This window comes from Thermobia domestica, chromosome 2, assembly GCF_964235325.1.
Source record: "Thermobia domestica chromosome 2, izTheDome1.hap1.1, whole genome shotgun sequence".
NCBI lineage: Eukaryota > Metazoa > Arthropoda > Insecta > Zygentoma > Lepismatidae > Thermobia > Thermobia domestica.
In genome coordinates, this window is record NC_137455.1 from 290,325,694 (window position 1) to 290,338,884 (window position 13,191).

The 13,191-nt window shown below is 34.4% G+C and overlaps 1 protein-coding gene across 1 annotated transcript in view; it reads right to left on the reverse strand.

Annotated features, from left to right (window-relative positions):
- The window catches only part of LOC145679457 (putative peptidoglycan muropeptide transporter SLC46), a 32,779-nt gene extending 21,645 nt beyond the window's left edge, over positions 1–11,134 (reverse strand). Inside the window, exon 1 of the mRNA XM_081750036.1 lies at positions 11,116–11,134. Within this exon, the coding sequence (XP_081606162.1) occupies positions 11,116–11,134 (19 nt within the window). The remainder of the gene's footprint in view (positions 1–11,115) is intronic.
- Between the last annotated feature and the right edge of the window lie 2,057 nt (positions 11,135–13,191).

The window sequence follows — 13,191 nt, forward strand, 5'->3', positions numbered from 1 at the left end:
TCATTGTGAATTCGCCTGATTCTTTTCCTCTACAGTGGATCGCGCATTAAGGAAGACAATGTTTTCTTCTATTAATTTATTATTAGTCGTTTTTCCTTATATATGAACTCAGGACTTTCTGTGGAGCTTCCAATTACCGTCACAATAGCGCAGTAAGTAAATTGAATACAGCGTATGTTTTAAGACCATTATCATTGTAATTGTCCATATTTAAAGTTGTTGACTCATCAGAAATCTGACAAGGAACGGACATGAACGTGTCATCCGGGTGTCCGAATCAAACCTAATCCATTCGATAAACATAACAAAGATACGTTCATGCACAAAAATCAGTTCCCATGGACAATGGAGTAAGTTCATGGGGCCCAATAACCTGTCAGTACATAGAAAGAAAATCATAGATTCGCAGTAAAATAGCTATTGTATCAATACTGTTCATTGGAAAGTCGTGGTTTAAAGTTCATTCCCTCCAGCATGAAACAAGCTTTCCAGAGATGCTATGTATTGGGGTCCATAACGTACTTGAACAGGGAAAATTGGGATAATGTCAGAAAACTTCCCTCCAAAAATCCCTCCCATCAACTTTGGTACCATCTGAAGCATCCCTGGGTAAAAGCATACAATCCAAATGTATCTCGAAAAATACTATAGGGGTTAAGAAATGAGTGTACCAAGTTTCGTTTTGATAGACGGAATAGGTATGAGGGGAAATGTATACCAATACTCTCTGTACATACAAAACCTAACATATGACCTGACCTATAAAGAAAACATAACATAAAAATATAAACACAGTAATATTTATCCTGATATTAATTACTTTTCTTTCTTCTGTTGACGACCATGAGCAAGACGGAAAAATAACTCTGCCCACGTGTCACTCTGAACACGTGACACTACGCCATTGTGCAAGCAAAGTTTTTGATGGAAGATCGATGTCGATCTGAGATCATTTCTCATACTGGATCGAGGCAATCTTTTAATTCTGAAAGATTGTTTAGTAAGTAATGACAAAAAACGTATTGTTAAAGTAAATAAAATATTAGATAAGCACTATAGTTTTAAAATATTTCTGTTCCATAATATGGCTAGTCATAGCACAGCGAGCCGCCCATTTCAGACTTTCCCAAAACTAAATACATTTAATTGAATTGAATAGGAAATATCCAATATTTGACTAATGAAATGTACTCTAGGTATTACAACATGTCATTTTGTGTGGATTTCGTTTATATATAAATTTAAATTATTTTCAGAAAATTACAACTATGAGCAGAGTTTAGTATTTTTTCTCTTTGGAAATTTTAATTTTTCATAGACATGCTCATAATTAAATTAAGTTTTTATGAGCATCACACAGTTTTATGTATAACAATTTTGTGCAACTTTTAGTATGATCTTAAATAAACATATATAACATTGAATCTTTTTAAATCTTATTATAAACTTATATAACTTTGAATCTTATTTCATAGTTTTTCTTTTGAAGTCTGTTGTCCTCTACACACAAAATATTTGCGACTTTAATTACGCGCTAACATGAGTAAAACTATTGAATCGTATCTTGCATATCTTAGTTTTATGCACTTTGTATTAAATAATGTTATTTATATTTATATGGTGCAAATAGTACATATGACTTTTTGAACGTCCCTTATTTTACAGAAAATAAACACGTCTTTTAGAAGCGACTTTTGCAGACAGCTTTTTATGCATAGAAAAAAAATTGGCAATGTATTCTATACTTTTAAAAAATAGTAGAAAACTATACTTAACTGAACATTGAATGTCTACCATTAAAACTTTTTAATTGTACACATTTGTTGATTCAAAAGAAAGAAAAGAAACATTTCTTTATACCCTTTGCTTCCGAATGTAAGATCATTTGTACAATCTAACTAGGACAAGGTTAGCTTTCTTTATATTTGCAGCATTGTTTGCTTTGTCGCACAACAAACAAACCATGGATTCTTCCTTCTCAAATACTCAACGGAAGTTTTTCTTCTACTTGTACCGTGAGAATAAAAAGGTTATTCACCGCACGCTTAACGTGACTTATACATGTTTCAAAAATGTTTAAATAAATGAATAGTTGAGAGCCAAAGTGAACCATCTCAACTTCAATGAAAAAGTGAGAAATTTTAGTCTAAAAGATCCCTTCCATTTTCATATTAAAATAACCTTGGATATGATAATATGGCTTCAGAAACGCGTAGCAATATGATGCTTTTACAACTGATAGACAGATAACACGTGTTATCTATCTATCAATTGTAAAAGTATCATATTGCTACTGTAGTAAGACTGTAGTAGGACAGTTCATAATATGAATTTGGTTGTGGATTGAGATTATCTGATTCAGCCCTTCAAATATTGTTTTGTAGAAATATGAATAGTACAGATAAGTTATAATGTTCCATAGCATTAACTTCTTTCATATCAAGTGACCTTAAATTCGTCACACAAATAGTTTGTTCAGTAAACACAGGAATCAAGTCCATTTTTGGTGATTTTGAACATATTTCATCCCGAAGATCACTATTTGAAGTTCCTTTCAGAGCATAAAGATGCATGTCCAGATATACGGTGCCTTCCATTTCAACTCAGGCAAAAAAATATAAAATTGTACCATTACCATCTCAGATATTGTTGAAACTTTTTTATAGCAACTAGAGATGTTTTTAAGAGACCCATGTTTTTTTGTTTTGTCGAAAAAACTTTTCCCGCCAAGTAATGGGCCATCAAAGACGGGGAGTACAATTTATGAATTGTAGAAGACATGGAAAATGGTCAACTTCGGAGCCTCACCATTCGGCTATGGAGACAGGTAAGAGTCATAATTCTTGTTGTGGTATGTACATAGGGATATAAATAAACTATATTTTATTATAGTTTGGTTTGCGCATGCGTATCTTTTTGTACATAAATTAACAAATGAACGTCAATTTATCTGAAAAGTCGAAGTTTGCAAATTTTTTTCGAGCACTTCCGGTTCGAATTTTAAAATTCTGTTTTCACGGTTGGTAAGACCTGGTTACCCGCTTTCCGAAAAATATTTTGTATCGCTTCTGTGTGCAACCGTTTAGTCGCAAAAAATTCGAGAATTTGTAAAATTTTCAAAAATCGCCATTTTTGGGCGCCATTTTCTCGGGTTCAACTTTACATGAATAATAAACACACCAAATACCATTCTCGACCAATGCTTCCCTGAATTAACTGCAGCCTTTTGAAGTTAGTGAAGTTTCGTGAACTTTGATGTCACAGTTAGCAACACTGGGAACAATAAAAGTGCAATGATTTGATGATGTTTGTGGTTCACATTCATTAAATGAAGAATAAAAGGTTTTCTTGACTGTTTTTTTTTATTTTGATCAAGAAGGCTATCTGAAATAGTAAAATGGGCCTCCCCCTACTCCTCCGTTTTCTTAAACCGAAATAATCTGAGGTGGAAATTACGATTACGAAACGGAGAAATTTCAAGTTCGCTTACTTAAAATGGTCTTCGGAAATAAAATTTCACTGATTTTTTTGTATTTTTTACATGGACCAATCATTTGCTTGATTGGTGTCTTCTTCGCTAATAGCATGTAGCCGCACAGGTGCTCCAATAGGTGTTGGCTCACTCACAACTCGTCCAGGAGTGGATCTAGGGGGAAGAAACTTTTTTATTTTATATATAAATAAAACCGATCTCAGAGTTTGGAGCTCGTAGCTCTAAGTAGCAGTATTACCCCCCCTTCCAGAAGTCCGTCCTGGATCCGCCCCTGCGTAGCACATTGTCGATAGTCACAAATACTGAAGGTACATGTGGAAGCATAAACAGCACTTCAACTTCATGTAATTCATAATTTATTCATAATATTTCTGCTACGCACCACTGGTTATCATACATATAGTATGTAACAAAATTCCTTTTTTGCAGATTTCTTAAATCTACACTTTGAATTGCAGAAGTTCGATTTTGGGGGAAGCATGACGTTAGTTCATGGTGACCCGTTACTGCCATAGAAACTTCGCCATTTTCCGAAAGCCAAAGATGACTTCGCTGAATACCAGTTACCGGTCGCATACTTTCCCTTTTTTCTTCCGGAAGTCGTCGAATTCAGTTCCAGGCAACAAAACGAGAGTAATACCCGGAGTTTGTACTTGCACTATACTCATGAATTCTTCTGCGGTTTTAGTGGGGGCGCGGTGGCTCAGTGGTAGAGCGTCCACCTCCGGTGCTTGTTGCAATATTAACAAGATTCATTCTCGTTCTGCCTAAAGGCCCTCCAGGACTTTGTAGAAAATATTTTAAATGATCTTATCTTTAGGCAGAATGGGAATTCCCGTTCTGCCTAATCTTTGGAGACAGGAATTCTATGCGAGGAGGAAATTTTTAGAGAAATGCAGCACCGTAAAGGTTGACTTCTAGCGCGTTTGAATGCAGATCGAAACTCATGTATAAAATGACTGTAGTAACTTAAGAAGTATAGAACCACCCAACCGGTCTCGAACAAATTTTCAACATAGATGAGGTTCGGACCTGGGACGAGTTTGCCATTTTCCTTTGACATCACAACGTAGGGGAGGGGGAGATAAATGTAACAAAATAAAAGTAAAAGTGATTGTTTTTGTGACTTCATCACTCTTGAACCACCCGACCAATCTCAATCAAATTTTCAGCATAGATGAGGTTCGGATCAGCGATGATTTTTATTATTTTACTTATTACTACATACTGTTATTACTGTAATTTTTCCTGGATTGTATGTTATTTCGTTTATTAGTGGGCACTAATTTGTCTCTAGGTCGTCAAATAAATGAATTTCGTCGTACACCTTGGTCTAAATAACCGCAGAGGAAAAAGCCAGTTCGTTCCAAAGATCAGGTCTGAAGTTAGTAGTGTTTTGGTTACAGGTTTAGATGGATTGATATTGTAGTGGTCACGTAATGGATTTACGAGTAGTACAGCTATCCAACATAGGTTCAAATCCTGTTCATGTCGAAGTTGTCTCTTTACAAAGTGATCGTGAAAAATCGAATTTTCATACTACACAAGCAATCCTTAAGAATGTGGAAGCACACACTTGTACAATGATAGAGACGATTTTCGAATGTTGGTTGTGAAAGATCAAGGAAATTACCAAGACATTCGAAACACTTCATTGATCTGCAATATTCATTTTTTATTCTCAGAAAGAAACACAACACCATTTGTTAAACAAAGTTTGGGTAGAACAATCAATGGAATAGTGGTATCGTCCAAGACCAATGGAAAATCTCGGTTCGATTCCCTGCCAGGTACTATCACATTTTTTGCAGAAAATAATGGCTGCAAACAGAGATTCGTCCAATTTTCCTTTTGAACATTTGTAACTTTCCATTATGATACAGTTTGGACTTTTAATATATGGTGTTTCTGATAGAACTTTAGCAGTACAATAGCACTTATTCATTTTCTTCTTTCTTCTTTCGTTTTTTTCTTTCTTTTTTAAAGTTTGCATTAGTATTCTTTAATGGAAGGTATGACCTACGCTACCTACTGGGTTATTTAGAATGTATTTCGGATCAAAATACATCTAATCTACACTACCGAATTTGAAACCGAACCACGCGGAAACAAAGCATCTGTTAAACTTTTCATATTATCTTAGATGTGTCTCGGAGATCTAAAACTCTAGTGGAAGTTGAGTATTTTACTTGAAAACCAAGTTTAGTATTCATTTTGAAAGTGCCATAATGCATGTTTCAAGTGTCCTATATACAATCAAGCTCTGACTGTGTGTCAAAAGTACTAATACAATTAATTATGATTATTTTGTAGAACATTCCACTTATATATCACAAGAATTTCATCTTCCAGTTTGTTTAGTTGTGCAGAAATCTTTGAGTTTTATGTCCCACAATTATGCAGTTAGGCTAAAGGAGATGGTGATGATGAGAAATGAATGAGATGGTGGAATGAAGAAAGTAGGAGGAAACGGGAGAACCAGGAGGAAACGCACGCACACGGTGTTTGTCCACCAAAAAATTCCCTTGGGGCGTGCTGGGAACGAACCAAGCACCAGAGGTGAACGCTCTACCAGTGAGCCACGGCGCCCCTGCTGTACTATGTAAAGTATGGGTCCTGTCGCTGATTTGTGATGACAATCAGAAACGGAAGTTAAAGGTAAATCACAGTAATAGTTTTATATTAAGGGGAAGTATTACTACTTTTATTTTAAGAAAGTTTTTGGCTTACAATTTTTGTTCTGGTTCACCCCCTTCCCCCTCAACTTTGGGTGCGAAAATGGAAAAACATGTTTAGATTTTGATTATTGATTCCTGTATATTTCAAGCATCATTTCTCGGATCTAAGCCTGTGAGATACGTCCATATATCTAAATCGTCGGTATCGATATTGACATATATCAACATTCGATATCACAAATATATCGACATCGATATATCAACATCTTAAATTTTCGATATCAATATTCGGGGGGAGGGGGAGGTTTAGTTGGTCCCTGTGAGATTTTGAAAAGGAATCGAGTTTTTAATAATAATAATAATAATAATAATAATAATAATAATAATAATAATAATTATTATTATTATTATTATTATTATTATTATTATTATTATTATTATTATTATTATAACAATTCAGTTTACAACTAGGATCCCGTCTCTTTATCTTGCATGGGTGGCCCGGGAGTCTGTCACGACATTCGTGTCCCTTATTCTCTGTTTGTGTCTCTTTCCGTGTTGAGTGGATGTTTGTTTTTGTGCTGCTAAGCTTTATATGAAACCTTTTCAACACATAACGTGTTTTACGAGATTTTTGGGGGAAAAGTTTATAAACTGGTTTCCTCTTATATCTATTTCTTACCATTCATCTTGTCTGAACTGCTTAAGTAAGATCATTTTGTAACTTTTTATGTCATCCATTGCTCTCACTATAATAAAAACGTCATTCTTAACATTCTGATTCTCAACCACCCCAACGTCCGTGTTTTTTGGGTTGTCTACTATTGCAGGAATGGAAGAATTGCTGGTGATAATGCACTTATTGAGTTATCCATACAAAATGAAACATTTGATATTAGATCAGGATTGTGAAGTAAATATTTAGAGATATTTTAATTGAGAGTAAGCAATTTTTGGTAATGAAAGCAGGAATCAAATTGACGCTTGCAGTATTCGAATTAAGGTACTTTAGATGCCCATTAGCTCATCTGTCTCACTTGTGTTATTACTGTTGTGAGACCCTCAAAAATGTGTTTCGTTTTCGATTATTATGATACAGTAGCGTCCTTAGCTTGCAACACTGCATAAAAATGCGGTAGTATGTTTTCGATTTAGACGTATGTAAATAACTTGACGTCATGCCATTTTAAAAAATATAATTTTATGTTGGGTTGGCCACACTGCTAACTTTGTGGAATCACGGAGTATGCCAAACAATGTCCTTCTGTCGATATTTGTATGGCACAAAGTTTCAGGGTTTTTGACCATTAGTTTCAAAATTACAAGAAAACTGGGCCCCCTGAAAACAATTGTAGCCACTCTATTGCTAGGTCTTTCCAAAAAAAAAAAAAGTAAAAGAAACGGGGAGATTAAAGAATTAAACCTTCCGTACGCAGGGGTACCTGTTGATATCCCGAATTAGTTTCTTAAACGACCAAGGAATACATTAAAAATTGGTTTGCGTTAACCCAACACGAAATTTGTTTTAGCAGTGATGTAATGCTAGAATTTTTGATGGGTATACGTTCGACCATTTGAAACAATATATATAGCATATAGCACTGACAGCGAAACTGAAGTATGTTATGGAACAGTTTGGTCCATCTCAGATATTTTATCTATGGCAATGGTTGTTGTGTTATTAAGCAACTCTTGGAAACATAATGGTATATCACTTTTTCTAACTTTCGAGTGAACTTGGAAAGAAGATTCAAGATTCTCATGCCATTCTATGTAAATGCACGTGCCAAACAAGCTTTCCCTGCAATCTGCAGCTACATTTCCAAAATCAAACTACCTACATATTGTTCTACGGTTCAATCCCGACTCTTTCCACTTAATAACTCAATTTCACCAAAAGTGGCGCTTATGTTCGCCCGAGCCCTCAATCTTATATGTAACAAAGCAAACTTGTACCGTACTATCAATTATAAAATATACATACCATTAGTGCATTAGGGCATACCTGTCCTTTTTTTATCAGTAATGTCATTCGTTCTTCTTATTTCCGTCTCAATCATAAATCGAATAATTTATTGCACTTCACAGAATACAATTGGCAATTTGTTTTGTTGTTTAATGGAATGTTTTCTTGTTCTGTAGTAAATTTTCGTTTTGTTTATCTTGCTTTTTAATACGAGTTATTTGTTAATGTCATGCGCTAATGTATGTTGATATCTATACAAACTGATTCATACTTCCTTTCTTTTCTTGGAGACGAGGATACAATATTTCTAGTATTGAAAGTTTATGCTTTATTTTCTTAATCGAATATTGGATTTTATAACTTAATCTAAATTATGTTTTCTATGTGCAAGAAGTTGTATCTATTTGTTTTTGGAAAGTAGAATACAAAGCGTTAGGGAGCTCCTTCGTGGCTCTATGGATAACGTACGCGTCTTCAGTTCGGGACACCTGGGTTCTCTTCCCAGTGGGAGTTCATGTGTTTTGGATCCCACGTTAAGATATAGATCCACGCCTCTATAGCCTTGATGCTAAAAGAGAAACTAAGCTCAAATTCAATTCAATCCAATAAAGCTTTAGGACTATAATATCCATCCTGTCTAATACTGATCAACACTAATTTTAAATGATAGATGCACATCAGGAAGCACGTTAAACATGTTAAGACATCTCTTCTGGGAGAAGTCTTCCACGTGTCCTTCGTATCGGCAGTGTGTATACCTTCTGGACATATGGTCCCGTGTTCTATTCCCGGTTGGAGAGTATAAAAAGTATAATTTGTCACGCGTTCATTTTTATTAATCATTCTGTCTCCTTTAGCCTAAATGGCATAAATGTGCGACAACTAAACAAATTTCATTTCACTTTTACAAGATATTCATAAAGAGAGACACTTCCTGTCGTGTTCAGATAGGGCAAGAGCAAATAAACATCAGTATTACTTCAGATACAGCGTAGCCAGTACAATTTCAAACACAAGGTTTCCTTGTTCGTCCTTCTTTCCCTCTTCCCCGTCCCAGCTCATCAACAATGTTCTTCTCACTTCTGACAATATGTTTTATATATCAAAAATAACTTAGTGGTTAACGCACGTGCTTTCTGTACGGGGTTTCCGAGTTCGATTCCCGGTAGAATTCTATTTTAGATACAAGCCAGAGTAGTGGTTTGAAACGAACTTTAAACATAGGACACGTCGTCGTATAATCTCGTTACTGAAAATGGACGCCAAGCAAACCAACTAATAGAATGATTTCGATGCATCATATTTAGTGTTGTAAATAGAAAAAAAAACCGTTCGTATTTTTTCAGAAATGTACGTTTTTTTTAGAAAAAAACATTGCCTCTCGTTTTTTTCTAAATTTCGTTTTTTTTCTAAATTTCGTTTTTTTTTCTAAATTTCGTTTTTTTTTCAAATAGTCATTTGTAATGCATCTTACGTCTATTTAAGTATGAAATATTTTTATGTAGGTGTAATCACCGTAAAATGCAACATAAATTAAACGCTAGATACTAATACGCTACAAATATTTTACAATTTACATGAATACCACACCTGTTAACAATTCGGGTTTCAGCAGTTTTCATCAATATCAACTAAGAAATAAAAGGAGAAATGAAATTTTCTTTTTTCGTGAAAGCAGGCCTTTAATATGTACGAAAATAATGTCACGAACAGTATAAAATTCAAATAACTTGTCTAAAGGTAAAAACTAATACTAATTTGCCTAATAGTATTTTTCTAAATATCATATAGGCCTATAAATAATTTGTCGACTAGATATATATGATATGCAGAGCCGGCTCTACCATACCTGTAACACATGCATTTGCATGGAGCGGCAAGTTTGGAGGGTCCGGCAAAATCTGTTATAAGTAGAGACCGGACGTTTAGGCATTAAAAACTTGGAAAATAGGCAGGCAAATAGGCACTTAAAATTTTAAAAAAATAAGCAGTAAAATACGCACTAAAATGTAACTCGAAATAATGAAGATAAAAACTCAATACAATTTAAAAAATAGATTCGTCATAAATAGTGTTCAAAGAACATAGCAACATACCTATATATATATATATAGAAAGAGAGAGAGAGAGAGATTGTAATGTACTATGTCCTTGTGTTATTTACAGTATATAAATTATATATATTTCCCAATTAAATCTTATTTCAAAGAAAATGCATAGAATACGCAACATTAGGCACTAAAGCAATTATTTAGGCAGTGAGGGGCGAAATAGGTAAAATAAAGTTGACTTAAATCGAAAGTATAATCCCCGATATAAACTTTGAAACGTTATTTTTGATCATATCTTTAGCATTAAGGGTAGGCATTTTGCTTAACATCCGGTCTCTAGTTATAAGTATATTATTTAAATTAAATATTTCTTGTTGGAAACAGACTTCATGATAATAGTAGTTACATTTACTAAGCTGACCTATTTCAATACTACATTCATAAATTATGTTTAGGTTGCATTAGTTTAAGGTTACATGGATAATGCTAAAGCAAATGGTCAAATAAATCCGAGCACAAATTGCTTGATTGTTTTCAAATGCAAGAATTCAATTCTCGAATAGTAGTGAATATCTGTTCCATTTAGTAAGTTATCACAGTTTAGATATGACAACTAGTCTTGATTTTGTCAGAAACAAGTTCCTTACCATTGAAGATAGAAGCAAGTTTTTTTTAAATGTTAACAGATGTAGAAGAAAAATCAAGAAATAAAGATAAAAGAACTAGTTGCATTGGAACTGCAAACTGATATATTGAGATTGAAGCTGGATATTCAATTATGTAAAAAGGATTACCATCTTTCCTCTGCAGGTGTGTTTGCTTTATCTTTCACTAACATAATAGATTAATATTTAAAGAAAAAAACAGACACAACGGGATTGCATTTTTAGTAAGTATTTAAGCCTTTCTGAGTGCGACTACACTTACCTTCCCCTTCGTTGTTCATGCTGGAGTAGCATACTTAAAATCATGCATTTTAAGATTTGTTCTTTCTGGAGAAAGGGGGAGGCGGCAAATTATGCCATTGCACGGGGCGACAAATTGCCTAGGGTCGGCCATGTGTAGGATAATTAAAGTTAGTAGTTGATAATAATGGCACTTCTTATATATGTATATACAAGACATGAATATAGGATTACTCAATTTGAAGTAATGTAGGGTGTTTCAAAATTAATATTAGGGTTTTGAAACTTTGTAGTATCTATTACAATTAACTTACAATTATAAATATTATATCAAATGAAAGAGCAACTCAAACAGTTTTGTACGCACGCATGTACAAAGACTTAAAACCCCGATATTCATTTTGAAACACCCTGCATTTCTCACCAACAGTGTTGGAACTAAGCTGTAAAAAGGAGAGAAATTTTCCTTATAAAGTTATTGTTTACAACAACGATATTATTATTAATCGAGACTATAAGTACAACAATAACACGGGTTAGTAGTCAAAAAAATGTAATCAAATGTACACTAGGTGGCCAAAGTGGCACACACGGGTGTGTCACTTTTTTAATCCGCTCCTGTGTGGACACTAATTAAGATACGTGGATATTATTCTTGCCAAATATGGTTAGACCATAGTTTATCATATAATTTCTTTTTCTTCTGGTGTCGAATTTCCTTCTCAAAGTTCACCAATCAAAAATTCGAGAATTTTCTAATTTCAAAATTCCTTTACTTCTTTTTTCGCTGTAGCTTCCTTCCTTGTAGAAAGACCTCCTTAAGACTTTCCAGATAGATACCTCGGATGGATACCTCACTGTTGACATCAATTGGACGGGCCTGCGCGTAGTGTTGCCGATTATGGAAATTAAAACTTCCCTAAATTTGGGCAAAAAATTAGAAATTTTTGTTTATAAATGCGTCCGAGTGCAAGTCAACTTACGCCAATCGAACATTTGTCCTTACTTAACAAACGAAGTACAGATCGTTACAATGGGGTAATTAGGGGCGCACGAAAAATTCGAATTTAGGTTCTAACCCTTGATTTTTTTTTAGTTTTTCCCTTTTATGTTTACCGTAATACTGTATATTTTTGGTAGTTAGAAGTTTTGTTCCTTAAATACCGCCATAATACTTGTAGGATATATTAGTGGTGTACCAATGTTTAATTTAAGATAGTTTGTGTCTGTCTGGTAGCAGTGTTGCCAGCTACAGAAAATTTTAATTCCAGATTTTAGGGGTAAATTTTGGAAAAAATCCCTTTTTGGTTTCTATTATTTCCCTCTTGTTGGCTACACTCGAACAAACGTACCAGTGTCTAAAAGCTTCGTCCTTAGCCTACACAGCGCACCATAAAAAGTTTCACTAGAATAATTAGGAAAAGCACAGTTGAGGTTTATAATAAACCATGTTCTGGAAATGGTAAGAAAATGGTGAATTTCTGAGGTAGAATGAGATATTTTTTAAAATTTCGTGCTTACTTTGTTAGATATCGCCATGATACTTGTAGGATATATTCTTGGAATACTAAAGTTTATTTTCAGAAAGTTTTCGTCTGTCTGATGGCAGTGTTTCCAGCCAAAACAATTAATTCCCGATTTTAGGTGAGAAATTCGGAAAATTTCCCTTTTCCCCTCTATTATTACCTTCTTGCTGGCTACATTGAAACAAACGTACCACTACCTGAAAGCTTCCTCTTTGCCCTACACAACGCACCATAAAAAGTTTCAATAGGATAATTACAGAAGCTGTAGCCCCCGGCATATCTGTTGATTTCTGCTTCTGAGGCGTAAAAAGTGTCAAAATTTCATGTGTATGATGACAGAGAATTTTTTCTTTCCCTGTTTGAATGGAGGCCAGCGACTTCAGGATTTCACTGTACCTTGTCAACACACCAAAGAATTTTTTAGGTGACTTGAACTCATATAGCACCAGTGGTGGTAGATAAAAAAAATGAAATTCGGTTAGGGAATTTTTTGTAAATATTCACCCCTACATTTACCTCAATAATTTCCCACCCGTTGGCATCAGTGCAATGTAATTTACACCAAACAGAAG